At 42.3% G+C, this 21,577-nt stretch overlaps 1 protein-coding gene and 1 long non-coding RNA gene across 4 annotated transcripts in view; one reads left to right on the top strand and one right to left on the bottom strand.

Annotated features, from left to right (window-relative positions):
• The window catches only part of SCUBE1 (signal peptide, CUB domain and EGF like domain containing 1), a 194,684-nt gene that overhangs the window by 32,020 nt on the left and 141,087 nt on the right, over positions 1 to 21,577 (top strand). For all 3 annotated transcript variants that reach the window (XM_083440729.1, XM_083440728.1, XM_083440730.1), the window contains 2 exons: positions 37 to 165; positions 10,553 to 10,687. In XM_083440729.1, the coding sequence (XP_083296855.1) occupies positions 37 to 165; positions 10,553 to 10,687 (264 nt within the window). The remainder of the gene's footprint in view (positions 1 to 36; positions 166 to 10,552; positions 10,688 to 21,577) is intronic.
• The window catches only part of LOC310677773, a 207,748-nt gene continuing 207,270 nt past the window's right edge, over positions 21,100 to 21,577 (bottom strand). Inside the window, exon 3 of the long non-coding RNA XR_014511434.1 lies at positions 21,100 to 21,411. This is a non-coding gene — a long non-coding RNA (uncharacterized lncRNA). The remainder of the gene's footprint in view (positions 21,412 to 21,577) is intronic.

Genomic DNA, 21,577 nt, shown 5'->3' with positions numbered 1-21,577 from the left:
TAATCAGAATTGTGGGTTTTTCTCCTCTGTTTTCAGACATTGATGAGTGTGAAAATGACTTCTACAATGGAGGCTGTGTACACGAATGCATCAACATTCCTGGCAACTACAGATGCACGTGTTATGATGGGTTCATGTTGGCTCATGATGGACACAACTGCCTTGGTGAGTTATTGTGAAAGCAAAATTGCTTGGTCAGCGCCTCACCTGCTCAGCAGGATTCAGTATACTGACAAAGCCAGCAATGATGTAGCTATAAGGCTGGCAAAGAGATCAAGATAATTTAATGGCTGACCTTCAGCTGAGACCCATTTACTGCATACTGAAGCATCTTTTCCATGTCATTCTGCTTGCAAGGTACTTTCAAGCACGGACGAGGTGACTTGCTTTATATGAATGGCATTTGTTTATTAAAACAGAATACTACTGAATGGTAATTTAGAGTATTTTGGCAACTATTTCTGTTAGGCATGCCTTCTGTCTTGAAAGACCTACATTGGCTCCCAGTACGTTTCCGAGCACAATTCAAAGTGCTAGTGTTGACCTTTAAAGCCCTAAACGGCCTCAGTCCAGTATATCTGAAGGAGCGTCTCCACCCCCATCGTTCTGCCCGGACACTGAGGTCCAGCGCCGAGGGCCTTCTGGCGGTTCCCTCATTGCGAGAAGCAAAGCTACAGGGAACCAGGCAGAGGGTCTTCTCGGTAGTGGCGGCCGCCCTGTGGAACACCCTCCCATCAGATGTCAAAGCGATAAATAACTACCTGACATTTAGAAGACATCTTAAGGCAGCCCTGTTCAGGGAAGTTTTTAATCTGTGATATTTTACTGTTTTTTGGTTTCTATGGAAGCCTCCCAGAGTGGCTGGGGAGGCCCAGCCAGATGGGCGGGGTACAAATAATAAATTATTATTATTATTATTATTATTATTATTATTATTATTATTATTATTCTGTGGTATCTGCTTGCATACAATCCTGCAGCTCATCGCTCCACTTAAAAGTCATGCAAATGTTCTAGCAATCACCAACCTTGGTTGTGCAATTGTAGGGTAACATATGTAAAGGACAGCTATCTAGTTCTAGCTGGAAATTGCCCTCCTCTTTCCCTGACTGCTAGATATTTTCTGTAATGATACCTTCAATTACCAAAAGGTTTCGGGTTTTAAAATAGGATGGCACAGAACATTGGCTTGGATCCAAAAATATTCCTGTGCAACTAGTAGGTGCTTCCATTTTTCCGAGGGTGTGGATCTCTCACTGATTCGTTCCCACTCTGTCGCCAAAGGTTCCTCAAGATGTCCATCTGCGCTCAGTGTGACTGGAGGCAAAGAAGGGATTTCTGGAGTAGATTTTGTATAATTCTTTCAGTTTTGCATTATTTGCTTTGTTTACATTTTTAAGCAAATATTTGTTTAGAGGAACTGCAGAACCCATCCATGTCCAACTTATGATGAGAGCTTTTAAATTTCATTTATCACAGAAGCAAGTGCAACTATTAAGCAAGTAGAACTGTTCTGTGTTAGAGTATATGTCATTTCCCAGAAACATATAGAATTGTAAGGGGAAAGGGAAAAAAGGTGGTTCAGCAACCTTCAGTATTATCAAGTTGCTGTTTATTTAAGAGAGAATAAAATCCCGTTCCTAGTCATTTTGCATGTGTTCAGTGATCTCAATCTTTGCAGGTTTTATCTACAATGCTAAAAGTAAAGAGTGATTTTCTACTACTCCATTGAAATGTATGTATCTAATTATTAATGTTGTGAATGGATGCATATATATTCTACAAAATGTTATCAGTGTCCTTAAAAACCGCATAGATTGAAATATTAATAAACATGATTGAAAAGCTGATAAGCTCAATATTTTTTAATGTGGGTTTCAGTCAGATATATTAAATTTATTAGTCATGGTTAGAGATGTGTAAAAACCACTTCCTGGGCTCATCCAAACTTTTTTAGTTTCTTTCTTTTTGGTTTGCCTGTGGAGGAATCTCTATTTATCTTTGAAATGTTGCTGCCTAGAGACTGAAAGCCTTAGTTTTACTATGAACAGCACCTGAGGTCTGTTGGAGAATATGCACAATCCCAAAAGAATGTGCATAATATGGCCTCTTGGAAATTATTGGAATTGAGCAGAGAATGTAGAAAATGTGGCAATATTTACATGCCCCATGGCCTGTTGAAGAGTATGTATAGAAAACTGTACAAAATTCCCTCTTTATGGACAGATCATGTGCACATTTTAATGAGACCTGATAAATATGCACAATGAATGGACATGCACATAAACTGCTTAGCTCACATTACTTTGGCTGCAAGTGAAACTGACAATCTTCTCCACCCACTTTCACCAAGTTACCCCCCTTTTACCATAGAGGGAAACTGAAAAGGAATTTAAATCCTATTGTCAATTTCATTAAAGGGTGGAGGAGCTTGGATTTCCTGGAGATCTTGGCCAACTGCTATTCAGTTTCACTATTTACAGTCTTTCTCTGGGAGTTAGACATGAATTCGTTGCCTGCTGTCTCAAAGCTGGAGGAAAAGCTTCAAAAAGGCTTCCCCTGTTTGTTAGGTTGGAAACCATCTCATGACAATGTGGGCAGAGAAGGGACTCGAGTCCATATGCAGCACATTGTGCTTAGACCTCCCAATTCTGTTCAGTTCTCCTTCATCCCGGTGCTGATTCTATGCTTCAAACCCACTTTGACTTGAAATATCTGCCTGTTTTCTTGTGAAACCCAATGAAACAAAACAATAAATACCAGAATGCATATATTCTAAACCCCTTTCTTTAAAAGTTCTGTACACTATGCCCCCAGGTGATTCAAGACTTCACTTATTATTTTATTCCCTTATTTCACAGATGTTACATCTCACACTACTAAATTGCCATCCCACACTCACAATTTTATTTCCTATACATTAAAATAATCTTCTTCTTTTTTCTTCTTTTTTGGCAATCACTCGTAGCGGAGTAAGATTGTCTTCCATAAACACGGTTTTAACAATGAGTCCGTAAGTGACTGTGGAGGCCTATTCTGGATCCACACATCTTTCCACAGTGGGGACATTGGTTTCTGGGAGGGAGTTGATCCCGATGTGGATTTGCCAAGCGTGCCTTCCTCTCAACACGTTTCTCCCTTGTGTCCTGAGTTTGAGTGTCTTCAAAGCCCATGACACCTTTGGTAAAGGCTGTTGTCCAACTGGAGCGCTCTCAGGCCAGTGTTTCCCAGTTGTCAGTGTTTATACTACATTTTGCCTTGAGACAGTCTTTAAACCTCTTTTGTTGACCACCAGCATTATGCTTTCCATTTTTAAGCTCGGAATAGAGTAGTTGCTTTGGAAGACGATCATCAGGCATCTGCACAACATGACCAGACTAACGAAGTTGATGTTGAAGAATCATTGTGGTGATCTTTGCTTCTTCCAGTACACTGATATTAGTTCGCCTGTCTTCCCAAGTGATGTGTACATTTTTTCAGAGACACCATTAAAATCATATGCACTCGAATGCCACCAGATGGTTATATTCCCTGGATCACTCTCTCAGAGGCTTTCCTCCATGGAGGCCAGATTGTTTTTCTAAGGTTTCTTCTACCATCACCTGCTGATTTAGGTAGTAGCAGGACTGTCCTTCGTAGTATTACCCAGTTACCTTTATGTATAAGATTTGGAGTGAGACACATTGTACCTTACGATCCAGCTAGACCACAGATCATGAAACATAAAACATTCATTTAGTTTGTGAACATGACAACTGGAACTAGCAGTAATTGTAGAATTATAAAGTTGTAGACTTGGAAGGGATTCTGAGGGTCATCTCGTTCAACCCCCTGCTATGCAGGAATCTCAACTAGATCATCCCTGATAGATGGTCATCCAACCTCTGCTTAAAAACCTCCAAGGAAGGAGAGTCCACAATCTCTCGAGGGAAATGCAGCATTATTCAGGCAGTTTCCACCCTGCGAGAAGTGAAGTTACAGGGAAGCAGGCCAAGGGCCTTCTCAGTGGTGGTGCCCGCCCTATGGAACGCCCTCCCATCAAATGTCAAGGAAATAAACAATTATCTGACTTTTAGAAGACATCTGACGGCAGCCCTGTATCAGGAGGTTTTTAATGTTTGATGTTTTATTATGCTTTTATGTTTGTTGGAAGCTGCCCAGAGTGTCTGAGGAAACCCAGTCAGACAGGTGGCATATTATTATTATTATTATTATTATTATTATTATTATTATTATTATTATATTTTGTAAAGATATGGGTCTCCACATGCATGTGTTGGTGAGTCCCGGGTTTTGAAAAGATTGAAGAATGCTCTTTTAAACCATAGTTCATAAGAAACTTGAAATGCTTTCTCCATTTTAATAAGAGGAGTATGGGTTAGCGAAGATGAGATTGATGGGTCACCTACCCCCTCTTTCCTATTTAAATCTTTTTTCTTTGTACTCTAAATGAGCAAGCTTTCTTTCTGCCCTTTTTGGTTGAGATTCCTTGGCTACACATTTATATTGGAAGAGTTCCAAGTCTGTCCTTAGAGGAACTCAACTCATTTTCTATTTGACATTTTTATTGAGGAATTTCTGAAATATAACAAGAAACGACACAGTGGGGAATTTAAACTATGGTGAGATTCTCATCTGGTTAAATATAATTGCTTTTAGCATTGTAATCACTTGAAATTGCAGTAGTTCTTCGTGAAGATTATTATTTTAAGTTCAGTTCAGTGGACACAAGATTAATATTTAGCCTCATGAAACACGGGTTTCTTTAAGACTTCATTTGAAACCAGTGGTGAAATAAACTTTCTGTTCCTGGGCATGAGGGAAATACTTTGTTTTCTTACAAGCTAGTAGCATGTTTGTCCAGATGTTCTCTTTTGTTTGATTTTCTTTTTCATTGACTTATTGATTAATTGATTTTCCCTCCTTCCTCTCACACTTTGGGGAGTGTGTGTGTGTTTGCGTACGTACATGCTGACATTTCCCATCATTCCTTTCCACTGGTGAGGTCAAATATCAGCTGAGCATTGGGGACTCCAGTGCAAAATATGTTAAGCCTTCTTATTTTACACGTAAATGGAAAGACTTAAAAATGCCTTCATAAAATCAGCACGATCTGTTGAAGTAGAAAATAAACAATAGCTCTTCAATACTGGCTTCTCAGATTTATTTTCCGGGTGCAATCATTTGATGTAGGTTTCATTGATGTCCTTGGGCTGCACAAGCGAACATGTATAGGATTGGACTACATGGCTGCAGTCTTGTGCATATTTGTTAGAGAGAAAGCTCCATTGAGTAACCATGCATAGGACCAGGGTATTATTTCCGAATCAGCAGTTCCGATCAGTCCTTAATATGATTTTTTTAAAATTCTGTGCTTATAAAGAGCAAGAGTATTCTGTTGTTGCATTGTTGTCACTGCAGTATAAGAATTGATTGATGCAAACGTTATCATTATTTATTCAGCACTATTGATGTGCATAGTGTGGTAGAGCATGAAAAAGGCCAAGGGTCTTAGTCTAAAGCAGCCTTTTCCAACCTGACACCACCCATATATTTTGGACCACAACTGCCATCATTCTTGGCCATTGGCCATGCTAACTAGGGATGGTGGGAGTTCTGTTGAGAGCTGTAATGTAAGACATGTGAAGACTGCCAGGTTGGGGACTGCAGTAACATAACATTTGTGGGAGGTTTAGATTGCTAAGTATGCTAAAAACCATTGGTTTTAACAGGTAGGGTAGGATCCGCTGTCTTGTCAGAGCCTGAGGAATTGCAACAGCAGCACTATGACCATACAAATATATGGTTAAACAAAAAAAACCTAAGAAACTTTAGTATTCTTTTAGCAGCACATCAACTGCTGGTAACTTTGTCTTCATTACTGTAGTTCATGTGCATTTCACATCTGTACATGGGAAGGTTATTTGCTGCTTCAAAACCTTTCACAAAATATACTTTACCTGACTTCTGGCACTTTTAAAGTGAAGCATTGCAATAATTTCCAAAACATCAATTGAGAGAAGATTTACAGTTTTGTAGGAAATCATTTCATAAACTACCAGATGTGAAATGTCAACAAGTTGTAGCATTAATTGATTTAACATTGCATAATCACTGCTGTGATTAAAGAGAGCAAAGCTTTTTTCTTCCATTTTGATTTTTTTTTGCTTTGTTTTTCTTCTTTCTTCGGACAGCTGTGTGCAACGTGTGGGTTATAAGAACCCCAAATGAATGTTTCTGTTGCTGGTGTTTGTTTGTCTTTTTATTATCCAACAGCTCAACTTGGGTTTTCCCCCCTGTGTTAAAACACGGAATGTTGTTAACAAAAACCAAACAACTTTGGGAAAGATTTGTGCGTTGTATAAACATAAAATATTTGTAAGAGGAAATGAAAAAAAAGAGGCCTCTTGCTTAATTCTCCTTCTGTACAATACTTTGTTTCTGATGCATTAAACCTGATTGATGAGAATCCCACATTACAACCTAAGTGTGACTGACTAGACTCATGGTTGCCTCAGCTATGGTGTTTTTGAAAGCATGTTTAAATTTCAAAATATGGATGACAAACACACATAAACACTGCTGTGTGCATCCCTGGTCAATTCAGTGTGGTTGGGACTCCCAGGATAATGTTTGAGGAAGTTTGGAGATGTGCCCTTGTCACTGACATTTCACCCTTTGGCCGTTCTTCCCTGTTGATGCTTTTATTACAGAAAATGTGCAGTGCATAAATGACCCGGGAGTGTTCCTGAAAGTCTGAAGTACCCAATCTCTAAGCAAGTTATTAGCAAATGACATTTCTAGATGTACGAGAGAATCCCAACAGTCATTAAACATCAGGTAGTGGTGCAGGGTGGCTAGATAAGCTGTTTGCTGTGCATAAGAAGCACCAGAAGCCTCTAAATCAGAGCATGGGGGGCGGGGCTGACCTGTGGCCCTCCAAGTGTGGCTGGAGTCCAGCTCCCATCATCCTTGGGCATTGGTTGTGCCAGCAAGAACTGGAGTCTAACAAGATTTGGAGAGCCACTAGCTCCCCATCCCTGCTCTCTCTATTTGCTTAGATTAAAAATAAAACCACAGGTTCACACCTCATCCCACTGTGTTAAAGGCTCCCATGCAGGCTGTGCCCCATTGCGAGAAAGATTCTGCAAATCAAGCCTTGCGAGTGTGTTTCTCTTCTCATTCCCAAGAGCCCACTCAGCTAGAGGGGTCATCTAGCAGCTCATTTGCCATCTTATTTCCCAAACTCCCTTCCTTACAGGTCTTCCAAGAGTAGACAGGGAGAAGCCAGGTGGGCCAGCTGGGCCTCAGGTGAGGCAAGACAATGTCAGCTGGATGGTCTCTGATTATAAACCGGAATGGTTCCCCTGCTCCCTCCTGTTTCAGTGACTTCAAAATAGTAATCCTAATGGTGGCTTTATGAGATACCTGTTAATTAGATATTTCCTTAAGGCAATCACTAAAACCTGTCACACCCTGTCATAACTAAGTAAAAGAATGAGAGGGAAGTAACCGAAACTGAGTTAAGCATTTTACCACCTACTCTAGAACCTGAAGTGACACAACTGATTGTCTAAGAAAAGCTGGACATTCACTATTGTGTTTCAGCCTGTCACATCTTTATATATAGTTGAAGTAATAAGTTACCTTCTACCTTAAAGATCAGGTGTTCTCTCTCAGAAGCAGTTCTAGTCCTCAGAAGAAGGAAGGAAGGAAGGAAGGAAGGAAGGAAGGAAAAAGAAAGAAAGAAAGAAAGAAAGAAAGAAAGAAAGAAAGAAGGAAAGAAAGAAAGTGTAGAGTATTTAGGGAGCAGGAGGCTTTCAGTCACCTTCCAGCAGTGGTGTTGAAGGACTGAGCAAAATTGCTAGGGATATGTGGCCAAGCCATGGAGAACTTTAATGATATGAACATGAATTAGGCTTTACAATTTTTAAAAGTAATCTTTTAAACTTGGCACTTGCTCAGAAAACCTCAGAAGTTTTAGAGGTCATTTGGGGACAATCGGCCATTATTAACTACTTTAAGCCTGTAAACAAGTCCTTCTCCACTGTTTGATATCACATTGTCTCATTTACTATTTTCTAAATATTATTAGTCAGTTGAAACTAAAAGGAAACAAGTGGCTAATGTAAAATAAGGGCTTTGCCAGAAGTACTAGACCCAACACTGCAAGCAGTAGTTGTTCTAAAAGTCAAAATATTACCTTGCTGAAACAGAAGACAAATCTTGGGTTCGTTGCCTTGATCCAGATACTGGCCAAACACAAATGAAAACAGGTTTCTGTTTATGTAGCCTTGGCTGGATGGGGAACTAGAAACCAAAACACCAACACACCTGGAGGGCACCAGTTTGGGGAAGCATGCTGCAGAGCAAGGGTGCAACTCAGAACATAAGCAGAGCCTCTTCATCAGGTGAAAGACCCATTTGTTCTCCAAAGGGGCGAACCACGTGCCTTTAGGAAGCCGGCAAAGAGGACCTGAGTGCAATAAAGCTGACCCCTCTAGTTTCAACTTGATTAATTTTTATTTTTATGATTGAGTTGCGGCAAACATTGTTATAAGAAGCTGGATGTAATTCAAGTGGATGCTAAGCAGACAGACTGAACAGCTTTTACAGTCTGCAAAATGGCAGGAACAAGGTTTTTCATTACTTAGGGCGGTGTCAATATCTGTAAAAAGATGCTTCCATTTATGTATTGATTTTTAAAGTGCTTCAGCAATACCTGTGCCTTTTTAGCCAGTGCCTGAATGATCCAGAAAACAATTTGCTTCCTCAAATAGCCTCACTAAGTGAACTTAAATTGCCTAAATTTGAAAGGCTTGGGGTTAGGACTGTGAAAAGAGATGAGTACCCAATTACATTATTGTGACGATGACAGATAATTTCAGGCTAGTAAATTCAATGCACTCTACATTGGATAAGCAATTGGCTACTGCTTTTAACATACCATGGAACTTTGCTTTCCAAAGGTTATTCCAGGTTGTGTAAGTGAAATACATCGTGCTGAGAGCAGCTCATGGATGGTCGAATCCACCCCAAGTTTAAGCATTATTTGACAAAAAGAAGACACTTAATTTAACACTTAATTTAAAGGCCACCCCAATGTAGTTAATCAAAATCTAGAGGTCAGCATTGGGTTTGAGATTTAATTGGTTTTTAAAATCATCTTAAAATAGGGAAAAATGAAATTATCAGTTTAGGCCTTCCTCCTGTGTTAGGATTGGTCACGCATAGCTACGCATTTGTACTACAAACCTGGACTTCTTCAGTAAATGTGGCACTTTGGGGGCTGAGGAGGGGAATGTGTTAGTGGACAACGGCTCTTCATGGTATCTGCTCCATCCTGCCATCCACTTCCTGGCCAAACACAGAAGTCCTGCTGTAATGGTTCTAGGGGTTGCTCGTGCGTAAGTTACCGCCACTCCTGGCTAGGTTGCCTGGTTGAACCCTTTCTGTCTGGACAGCCTTAAGTTCGTGGCTGCCTCAGTCGCTGGCAGAATATGTCAGTGGGCGTTTCTTGAACCTTTTCCAGCATAAAAGCTGTTTGACGCCCAGTCTCCTCCTACTCTCCCTGCGCGGAAGTCTTCTGCGCAAAGTGGGTGTGGGCAGCGGAGTACCCGTACTCTCTCCGCTGGTCTCCGGCAAAGAGTCCTGGAGCCACCTCTCCAATTCCCCCATCTGCCCCCCTTCTCCACTGGTGTTACGCTGATTTCCTTCCCCAGCGGATGGGCTGCCTCTCTCCCTACTGGGACCCTCTCCACCATCCCTCTGGAGCCTCCTCTCCGCCTCCAGCTCCGATGGCAGTTCCCTGACACCTGCAAATAGTTTTTTAATAGAAGAGCTGGTGTGGCTCTTCATGCCCAGCTTGTAAATACCAAGTTCTGTTCCATTTGCAGTGCTGAAAGCACAGTGAAGAACTAGGTGAGATTGTGGTCTAATCCAATAACACATTTTTAATCCGTGAGACAAGTCATTGCTATTTCCATTTTACAAATTGTAGCAGCACTGTAGTTCTGAGTTAAAGGTGGAAGATGTCTGGGAGAAAGGGAAGGCCCCGAATTTCAAAAGAATCTTTACTTTATGTATTACTTGAAGATGCCTATCTATATGCCTTCAAATTTATCAGAGTCCTTAGGCCTCACCCACCAACCCTAGGTCTGCTTATCTTACAAAAGAATCTCTCAAACCTTCTGCTCAAGACCTGGTGAATTTTTGGTTCTCCAAGATCAGAAGATTAATTGGGGCTCCTCCCTCAGCAGCCATGTTTTGATCTGATTCTGCCTTTGTATTGAAGAAGAACAACAAAAAAGGCTGCATGATTTCCCAGTTGCCATGTAGTGTGAAACTGTTGTTTGACAAACCACAATGTTTTGCCTTATGACATGGAAGAGAAGGTCGGAGGCACTTAGGCACAGCACTTGTTCTCACTCACTTTAACAAACCAAGGTTGTTGTATCTGAACTGGGCCAGGATGGTGATTTGCTGGATATATATCTAGACATACTCTTTCTCCATGTTTGCTAACACCCCTTATCAAAATACCTTTCTTTAGATGTTGACGAATGTCTGGATAACAATGGTGGCTGCCAGCAGATCTGTGTCAATACTATGGGAAGCTATGAATGCCAGTGCAAAGAAGGCTTTTTCCTAAGTGATAACCAGCACACCTGTATTCACCGCTCCAATGGTAAGTTTCCAGTCAGTGATCCAGCCAACAATTCTGCCAGTCATAATTCAGCCATGGTTGTACACCATACTAAGTTCATTCTTTAAATGAACTTAGTAAGTTGGGTCTTTAGACCCAACTAAGTTGGGTCTTTAAATGTTTGGTATCTCTAGTGGCATTTCCCTTTTAAAAATATTGTTATGGACCTTTTCGCAATAGTGAGGTGTCCACATTTATATACACATGCAGGGCCTGTCTAGGATGACACCGTGTTAAGAGGTGGACAGGTCTGTTTTCCACAAGAAGGTATAGCAGAAATTGCCAGCCTCTTCGTATGATCTCATCAAGTTGCCTTGTCACGAAAGTGAAGCTTTTTGCAATTAATTGCAGGAACCTAACCGAGAGAAAAGCATGCAAAATAGCACGTGGAGAACATATTGTCTGTGTGCTGTTAGTTTCTTACCCTAGATATATCATAACACCATGTTGATTTCTGACAATATATTGTGTTGATTTTATTTTACCACTCTTAAGAGAGAGCGGGATACTAGTTTATCATACCACTATGGAAACTGGAGAGGGGGGGAGAAGGAATATGGTGTGTTTAGTGTGTTGGTAGAGTAGTTGTTTAGTTTCCTATCACAGGAGTTTCATGATGCCTTTAAGACATATGAACTAGATACAATATGATTCTATGAATATCTCAAATGTCTTAGGGACCTTAGCCCGTACTCCACAGCCCTTCCCTGTTGAACCAGCCAGCTTCACATCTGGCCTGTCTAATGCCCATTGAAACTGTATGCTTGGCATTGAATTTGGATTGTAAGTATGACATCCAAGAGGCCCTTTCCCTATATTCTAATAGGATGACTTCCTAGGGAGGGGAACTTGGCAGGGGTGGCGGGGAGTTGACTGCTCAGTATGCAGAAAATTCTTAAGTTAATAGCATCTAGCATTTCAGAGCATCTTTGGAATGGAGTTTTCCATGCATCAGATGTGAGCGGCATCCCAACACACAGAAATACATGGGGAATCATGGTTCCCTAGTTCCCCACACATTTGAAGGCAGCATCTCCCTTTCATAATTTAGCTGTGTATTGTACCAAACATCAGTGAAATACCATGTAGAATGTGACACAGCTTCAGTTATCTTCAGGATTAAACTGAAGATAAATGCATTAAATTATTATGCAAGAACTGGTTTATGTGATATAGGAAAACTGGGTTTGTGGACCTAATGGATGCGGAAAACATAGAAACATTTGAATGTGGGAGGTCCATGTAACTAAGATTTATTTCTGCCTGCAGGCCTTTGAAAGGTACCAATTAGCAAATAGCGAAATGATGGCTATGAAATAATAAGGGCTGGTAAAACTGCATACAACTTGCATTCAGAGAAAATATATGCTGAGTGTAATAATAATTCAGAGCGAGGTCATGATTATGATAAAACGGGATGTTGATGATAAACACTATGACCGCTGAAAATTTCCACTGGACTTGCGAATAGTGTAATGGTACTGAATCGGAGTATTTTGTTGAGTGTACCCCTTATTATAGTTGCCAATCATCATACTGATTGACAACTTCCTGGTAAACAATCTCTCCAGTTTGTATTTTGGGCACTGTATATTTACCTAAATGACATACAATTACGCTGTGAATATTTGAAAACTATTATAAAGAGTGGATGGGATCTGTGCTTTGGACTTCTTACTCATCAAACTGAGGTTTTATTATTTTTTAATGACATTTTAAAAAACTAGGTAAGTAGAAACATAGGTGACCAAAAGCCTAAGCCCTTATTTCTTGTCACCATTGCCAGCTGAATTGCCCTTCACGTGGCTCTGATACCCCCCAAACCTTCTGCCCTCTGCTCTAAGATTGCCTCCCTACTCACCAGTGTCTCCACAGAGATTGGGATGCTGTTGAGGTTTGTGTGGAGATGTTTCGTGGCCAAAGTCAGTCTCCTATTCCAGTGGCTGACTAGGCTATCAACAGAGCAGTCATCAGTATCTTTCAGTAGATCCCTTAGAGCTTTCTGGAACTTACCGTATTTTTCGCACCATTGGGCGCACCGGACCATAGGGCGCACCCAGTTTTTAGGGGGGGAAATCAAGAAAAAAAATATTTTCCCCCCCCAGCACCAAAGAGCAGCGTACAGGCTGCACACAACCTCTCCCTGCCGGAGGGGTTGCGCGCGGCTATGGAGGAAGCCAAGGCAGAGAGCAGGATGGATCCCGCTCGGTGTTTTGGCTTCCCCTTTAGCCCCGTGCAGGCTCTCCTTGCCAGGAGATGCTGCCCAGGGCTAAAGAATCCATAGCCCCGTGCAGCCTCTCCTTTCCTGGCTTTACTGGGAGGTGGGGGGATTCCCTCACCTCTCCCAAAAGCCCGCAGAAGCCGTGCAACCCCTTTAAAGAGATCGCGGCTTCTCCTGGCTTTCCTGGGAAGTGGGGGAATTCCCCCACCTCCTGCAAAACCGGCAGAAGCCGCGCGCACTTTAAAAGGGCTGCAGGGCTTCTCTTGGCTTTCCTGGGAGGTGGGGGAATTCCCTCACCTCTCGCAAAAGCCGGCTTTAGCCCCGCGCCCGCTCTCCCGACTGGAGAGGTGACGCGCAGCTATAGAGGCTCCTGCCATAGCCGCGTGTCACCTCTCCAGCCGGGAGAGGGTCGCGGGGGGCTGCTTTAGCCCCGCGCGCGCTCTCCCATCTGGAGAGGTGACGGGCGGCTATAAAGGTTCCTGTGCGTCACCTCTCCAGCTGGGAGAGGGTCACGGGGGGCTGCTTTAGCCCTGCGCGCGCTCTCCCGGCTGGAGAGGTGACGCGCGGCTATAGAGGCTCATGCTATAGGCGCGCGTCACCTCTCCAGCCGGGAGAGGGTCGCGGGGGGCTGCTTTAGCCCCGCGCGCGCTCTCCCGGCTGAAGAGATGGCGCGCAACTAAAGAGGCTCCTGCCATAGCCGTGCGTCACCTCTCCAGCCGGGAGAGGGTCGCGGGGCTATGGCTTCTTCGCTCCATAGGACGCACACACATTTCCCCTTCATTTTTGAAGGGGAAAAAGTGCGTCCTATAGAGCGAAAAATACGGTAGTTGAATCTCTTGATAATAACTGATCTGTCCCTACAGATAGACTGCAAAAATCTGGACCTTCTCTAGATAATGTTTTATCCCTGGGAAAGATAAATCATTACATTTACCATATCCCTATCTGTCTCCAGGACAGTGCAAACCAAAAAAATAAATCCGTATGTCACGCCTGTATTTTCCAGAAAGAGCCCTACAATTTTTATGGCAGTCTGGAAGTCCTGAATAGCAACCAGTTAGGGAAGCTAGATAGGAAAAGAGCTGGTAGGGAAACAACTAGATACTTTAATTGATTTCAAATCTCCAGGGTCTAATGAGCTGCACCCAAGGGTACTAAAGCAGCTTGCAGGTATAATATCTGAGTACATAACCTTTGATAATTCTTGGAAAACAGGTGAGGTCCCTGCAGACTGGAGGCGAGCAAATGTTATCCCCATCTTCACAGATGTCTTCTAAAAGTGTATAGTTCTTTATCTCCTTGACATCTGATGGGAGGGTGTTCCACAAGGTGGGCGCCACTACCAAGAAAGCCCTCTGCCTGGTTCCCTGTAACTTCACTTCTGGGGGGGGGGGTTAGGGGTGAAAATGCTCCTTCAGGTATACAGTGGTACCTCGGGTTAAGTACTTAATTCATTCCGGAGGTCCGTTCTTAACCTGAAACTGTTCTTAACCTGAAGCACTACTTTAGCTAATGGGGCCTCCTGCTGCTGTCGGAGCACGATTTCTGTTCTCATCCTGAAGCAAAGTTCTTAACCTGAAGCACTATTTTTGGGTTAGCAGAGTCTGTAACCTGAAGCGTATGTAACCTGAAGCGTATGTAACCCGAGGTAACACTGTACTGGTCCGAGGCCATTTCAGGCTTTAGAGGTCAGACCAACGCTTTGAATTGTGCTCAGAAACATACTCTGAAACGGGGGGGGGGGGGGACCCGGGTAACTACTGACTGGTCAGCTTGACGTCAATACCCAGAAAAGTCCTAGAGCAGATATTTAAATATGAGAACTTAGAAAAACGATGCTGTGATTACTAAGACCCAGCATTAGTTTCTCCAAAACATGTCATGCTAGATGAGACTACTCTCATTTCTTTTTTCGGTAAAGTTACAATCTTAGTGGATCAGGGGAATGCTGTGGTTCTAGTGTATTTTGATTTCAGTAAGACTTTTGACAAAGTCCCTCATAATATTAATAGATTGGAAAGCTAGGCTGAAACTAACAAAATGAATTTCAATAGGGTTCTACACTTAGGCATGAAGAACCAGCTGCACAAATATAAGATGGTGGACACCTGGCTTGCCAGTAGTACATGTGAAAAGGATCTAGGGTTCTTAGTACAGTGGTACCTCGGGTTAAGTACTTAATTCGTTCCGGAGGTCCATTCTTAACCTGAAACTGTTCTTAACCTGAAGCACCACTTTAGCTAATGGGGCCTCCCGCTGCTGCCGCGCCGCTGGAGCCCGATTTCTGTTCTCATCCTGAAGCAAAGTTCTTAACCTGAAGCACTATTACTGGGTGAGCGGAGTGTGTAACCTGAAGCGTATGTAACCTGAGGTACCACTGTATACCACAGATTTAACATGAGTCAACAGTGAGATGCAGCAGCAAAAAAGCTAATGCTGTTTTTTGCATCAGCTGGAGTAGAGTGTCCTAATCAAGGGACGTAATAGTTTCACTCTATTCTGCCTTAGTTAGACCACACCTGGAGTCCTGTGTCCAGATCTGACCATCACAATTTAAGAAGGATGTTGACAAACTGAAACATATGCGGATGATCAGGGGTCTTGAAACCATCCTTATGAGGAACGGTTGAGGAGAGTGGGGATGTTTCGCCTGGATAAGAGGAGTTTGAGAGGCGATGTGATAGTGGTGGACTCTCCTTCCTTTTCTGCTGCTCCAGAGAAGCGGACACGCAGCAATGGATCCAAACTACAAGAAAGAAGATTCCACCTAAACATTAGGAAGAACTTCCTGACAGTAAGAGCTGTTTGACAGTGGAATTTGCTGCCAAGGAGTGTGGTGGAGTCTCCTTCTTTGGAGGTCTTTAAGCAGAGGCTTGACAACCATATGTCAGGAGTGCTCTGATGGTGTTTCCTGCTTGGCAGGGGGTTGGACTCGATGGCCCTTGTGGTCTCTTCCAACTCTATGATTCTATGATTCTAGGTTTTAAAGCCATTTTTCATGCATGCTTTATTTGAGATTCCTGCTTTGCAGGAGGTTGGACTAGATCTCTACAGTTCTATAATTTTGTGATGTAGGTGTTTGCTCAAGGGAGCCTCCCCCAACCTGGGTTGGATTATAACTCCCGCCATCCCACGCCCCATCCTAGCTGGGGCTGGTGGGAATTGTAGTTACATCTGGGAGGGCACCAGACTGGGGAAGATTGATTTAAAATATTTATATAGTGCCTTCCTATATAAACATTCATATAAACATTTAAAACCACGAAATATAACTAAAACAATGTGATTTCTAATCCATGGGTTGCACAAAGTCCTCCAAGAGTCAGTGTCTGGATCTTACCTCAATATGCTTGGCTGGGGATGGTTTTTGGTACAGTACCAGAATATCTTCTATCTCTGGAATGTGGAGGATGGTGCCTAATTTTATCTAACAGATTTGGGGTTACTTATTTATCATGAATTGTTCACATTTTTGCCCTGAACGCTAGTAGAAAAATGTCCAATAGAACAGGAAATAGTAGATTGGCGTCTTAATGAAAACCACTTGCTGAGTACTGTGATAAAAATAATTACCACAATTTATTAAGGTGGAAGATGAAGTATTCCTTCATGGCTCTTATAGATTCCTTAATTTTGGTTGTCACCATACCAACATCCTTCTGCCATTGGTTGGGCCTTCGCGCTGAGCTGCTATTGTTCTTGCTTTTGATAACTCCAAAGGATTTGGAGAGACTTGACCCTCTTGACTCGCCCTTTCAGCTTACTTGTTTTATCAGTCTCCTCATTTTCAAGGAACTTATTTCCTCTGTTGAAGTTTCTACTTTTGAAGTCAAATTGTTATTGGCACAAATGAGCACTCAGAGCAGGTCTCCTTTGTTAATAAAAATTGATGTGGGCTTTTTAGACATGGAATTTTTCAGCAAAGAGGAATAAATAAATGTAGAGCCCCAAGTGAATTAGGGCTAAAACACTTGGCTATAGCAGACTGGTCTTCTAAACAACATGATAAACAGTTTCTGGATTTTTAAAAGTCGTTTTGACATTCTACTTCTACAGGATATTTGGCAATCTGAAGCCATAGTGCTTAAAAGCTTGAGGTGCCACATTCTGGCAGCCCGTCTCTGTAGTAAGAGAGGGAGTCCCACTGAAGGCTTAGCATGTTTTATTTCAACAAATGTTAACACAATTATAAGACCTATGATTCCCTGTAAGCCTGCTAAATTTACTGTACTTACTGATCTGATGGCAGTCGGTGACTACATTCACACCACACTTTAAGCCACACCCAAATCACACACACCCCAAGAATCCCGAGAACCGTAGCTTGTTAAGGATGTTGGGAATTGTGGGTCCGCGGTGGATAAACGACAGTTCCCAGAATTTGGGGAGGGGGTATGTAGTTTGGATGTGCTTTAAAGGTCTGGGATGTATGCAGAGAATGTTTGCATGCCACCGTTATTCTAAAAAATCAATTGTAAACAATACTTGGACAATATTAGACAAAAGAATTTGCAATCTTCATGTCCTGCTGCAGCCCTAATTTTTGCAGGAGGTTTCAATGCATGTATAGGAGTCAGTTTATATGCCCAAAACTACTGGATTTTGGAGTTTGATACTTAGGTTGATTGGAACATTTATTGGTTCCCCAAAGATTCCAAATGCAAACATGTGGGGCTGCATTTAGCTAAATGTGGAGAGATTTGCAAATAGTAAAGGGTACTGCTGATGGAGATATAGAGCATGAGGAATATACTCCCCCTCCCAATATATATACATATACCAAATAATTAATTTTTTTTTATAAAAAAAATGGAATTAAGGGGTTTGCTGAGGACGGTTGAGAACACTTTTTCTGTAAGTGTGTGGGTGCAAAAATGGGGTCAAGGAGGGTCAGTTGGAGAGAGGGAGAAATGTCTCTACTTTCACCTGAGCAGTGTTGGAGGGCATGAAATGAAGGGTCCCTGCTAAAGAATAATAAAGCCACGGGAATAGATTTTATATCACTATCATTTTTGAAATTTATTGTTAGCTTGTGGGCTCCCCTGCTGGTTGCAGTTACGTATTACGTATTCAACAGCATCGTAACTGAGGCTCAGAATATGGTGGTAATGGGGCCCCATATTTAAAAGCGTTCTAAAACTGATCCAGCAAACTTATCGCCCAGACAGCTTGTTCTATGTAATTGGCAAGCATTGAGCAAAAAAGCCTTCATAATAAACTAAGTGACTGGTTGGAAGAGGCAGCCATTTTGTCAAATGAAGCTGCCGTGTTTAGATAGATTCACCATGAATTATTCTCTGGTTGTAAACCATTTGATTGACAAATAAGCAATATTTTTTTTTTAAAAAAAGCAAATATGGGGTTGCTTTGTGTGCAGCATAAAGGTAAAGGGACCCCTGACCATTAGGTCCAGTCGTGGCCAACTCTGGGGTTGCGGCGCTCATCTCGCTCGACAAAACCAAGGTAATTGTGTTCCGAAACAATACAGACTTCCAAAATGGTATTTTGATGAACAACTAATCAGACATATGAGAGTTCTTAAATATTTGAGCATAGCTTTTCAATCCTGTACAAACGTGCTCAGCTGAACAAGATGTGGTAGATAAACCAATAGGTACCCCTGCCCGTACGGGCCAGTCTTGACAGACTCTAGGGTTGTGCGCCCATCTCACTCAAGAGGCCGGGGGCCAGCGCTGTCCGGAGACACTTCCGGGTCACATGGCCAGCGTGACATCGCTGCTCTGGCGAGCCAGAGCCGCACACGGAAGCGCCGTTTACCTTCCCGCTAGTAAGCGGTCCCTATTTATCTACTTGCACCCAGGGGTGCTTTCGAACTGCTAGGTTGGCAGGCGCTGGGACCGAACAACGGGAGCGCACCCCGCCGCGGGGATTCGAACCACCGACCTTTTGATCGGCAAGTCCTAGGCGCTGAGGCTTTTACCCACAGCGCCACCCGCGTCCCTAGATAAACCAATAAGGAATATTAAAATTTAATGTGTACCTTCACATAATTTCATACCTGCTGTGCTTGAGGTTTCTAAAGCCAAACCTTTAGCTCAACTATTTTATGGAATTTTTTGGTTTGATGCCAGTTTAAGTCCACTGGAAGCTGTCCAGTCTAAATTCCTTAGACAAGTTTTCTCCATACCAAGATGTGTTATGAATGCTTCAATTGGAAGCTTGTTTTCCCTTCCTTTTCACACAAGTCTGGATCAGGACATTTAACTGTTGGCTCTGGTTGAATATAACCCTTGCAGGCTTGCTTTCTTTAATTCTTGATTTGCACAAAAGAAGTTGAATGAAAGCCATTAATTTAAGGTTATGCTTTCTTGACTTTCCACCACAACATTTACCTAGTTTAATCCAATACATAGTTTCCTGGGAATAAGCTCTATTGAATTCAGTTGTGCTTGTTTCTGATGGCATATGTTCGACCTTTCAGATCCATTGAGCTTTAACAAAAGGTGACATGCATCCTTTAGCTTTTAACTGGAATTGCAAAGAGACTTGCAAAGTGTCACCACTTAGAACAGCTAGCATGAAGCAGAGGCTCCCATCCAAAGAGAGAGATATTCAGCCTCTGCTTGGATTATTTCCCTGCTGTTACAAACAGCAGTCAAACTTGAAGGCCTCGTCTTTACTTCATTCACTTGTCGGCGCAAGGTACCATGATGTTGTAGCAGCCTGACGTAATTGCTGCTAATATGAAAAAAGTCCCAAATCTGTGCTCAACCCCATTCCTGCTCTTCTATACCCCTGCACATAAGAATTAATGCTTTTCTTTTGGATCTCTAAACTTTTGGGGGTGTTGCAGCTTCGCCTACAAAATGAAAATATCCATTTGTGTGTAACAGAGATTCAGAATCATAGAATTGTAGAGTGGGAAGGGACCCTGGGGGCATCTAGTCCAACCCCCTGCAACTCAGGAATCTCAACTAGATCATATATGACAGAGCAGTTACGGTAAATATAGGAAGGTACAAAAAATGTAAATCCAGAGGCTGTTCACTGTAATAACTTAAAAGTAGGGTTATTATTGGGAAATAAGATCACTTGGAATTTCAGGAAAAGAAGATTTTTCTTTTTTAAAAAAACAAAACCCCCAAACCCTCAAAGTAGGTAGTCCCAGATGTTTAGAAATATCATATTTTCCTCTTTATAATGGAGTGTGCTACGTATTAGCTTTTATGTTGGGATTTGGTACTTACCTGTTTGAGTTACAGAGTTCTAAGAATTGGGAGTCAATTTCCAAACTGTTTCCAGATGCTAGAAGGCAAATATCTAATCTTCATTGCCCCAAGTGTAATGTCTGAAATAACAAAAGAAGCTGTAATGGGGCCTTGGCACCAGCATCTCTTAATAAACTCCCAACTAAATATCCCTGCAAACTAAAAGGAAGAAGACTGTCAGGATTGAGGAAAGGAAAATCAACCTACCAAGTGATATTTTTCCCATTTCTGAAAGGTTCATTGAAATCCTATAACACTATAGCTACAGAATAATATAGATGCTGGGGAGAATTTTGTTATTTTAAGGAGATTTTCAGTCCTTGATTTACTGATTTAAATTTACTTTGCCCAACCTACACATTGAGTGTACTTGTTCAAAATGATTCCTAAATTCAGAGGCTGAATTTTGAAAAAAATAGTTTGATACTTAGGAAGTTAGATTTAAAGATCATAGTCCAAAACTGAGCTGCCAGATAGCCTGCCTTTTCATCCCACTGGAAAAGCTTCTTGAAGCACGTGTTCAATTGTTTCTGAAAAATACACATTGTAGGCACCTGTTGTACCTCAAGAGGGATATTTTCTGCAGAACACAGGCAGCCACACTGAAAACCCTGCCCCAAGATGGAGTGGGCTTCTGATCTTTTAGGAATTGCAAGGAGCAGCTTCACCGCAGAATGCAGGATAAGGCAGCTTGACATTTCCAGGGCAGTTCATGGGTGGAAGGATCCTTGGGCCTGATCCTTGATCCTTCAAAAAGGTAAAGATAAAGGGACCCCTGACAGTTAAATCCAGTCGCACATGATTCTGGGGTTGCGGCGCTCATCTCACTTTACTGGCCGAGGGAGCCGACGTTTGTCCGCAGACAGCTTCTGGGTCATGTGGCCAGCATGACTAAGCGGCTTCTGGCAAACCAGAGCAGCACACAGAAATGCTGTTTGTTAAGTTGTGGGCGAACATATCAGACGACACAGCGATTCTTCCAAAGCAGCTCTTTATTTGTAAGCTGGAACAGAACTGAACTGAGGAGCTCAGTCAGCCTGCTTATATAGAGCTCCAGAACAAGGTAACTGTTGCAACTTTCTAAAACTATCCAATCACTGAACACCACTTTCGATCCTTCATTTGCATACAAACTATCCAATCACTGAACGTCACTTTCGATCCTTCATTTGCATAACTATCTACAGTATCCCCCTGCTGGCCCAGGATGAGAACCTCAGTACATAACACTGTTTACCTTCCCACTGGAGCGGTACCTATTTATCTACTTCTCCTTTGATGTGCTTTCAAACTGCTAGGTTGGCAGGAGCTGGGACCGAGCAACAGGAGCTCACCCTGTCACGGGGATTCAAACCGCTGACCTTTCGATTGGCAAGCCCAAGAGGCTCAGTGGTTTAACCCACAACACCACACTCCTATGGC

The sequence above is a fragment of the Podarcis tiliguerta genome (genome assembly GCF_965153285.1).
Source record: "Podarcis tiliguerta genome assembly, chromosome: 5".
Lineage (NCBI taxonomy): Eukaryota > Metazoa > Chordata > Lepidosauria > Squamata > Lacertidae > Podarcis > Podarcis tiliguerta.
This window is presented reverse-complemented; position numbering and strand designations above follow the sequence as displayed.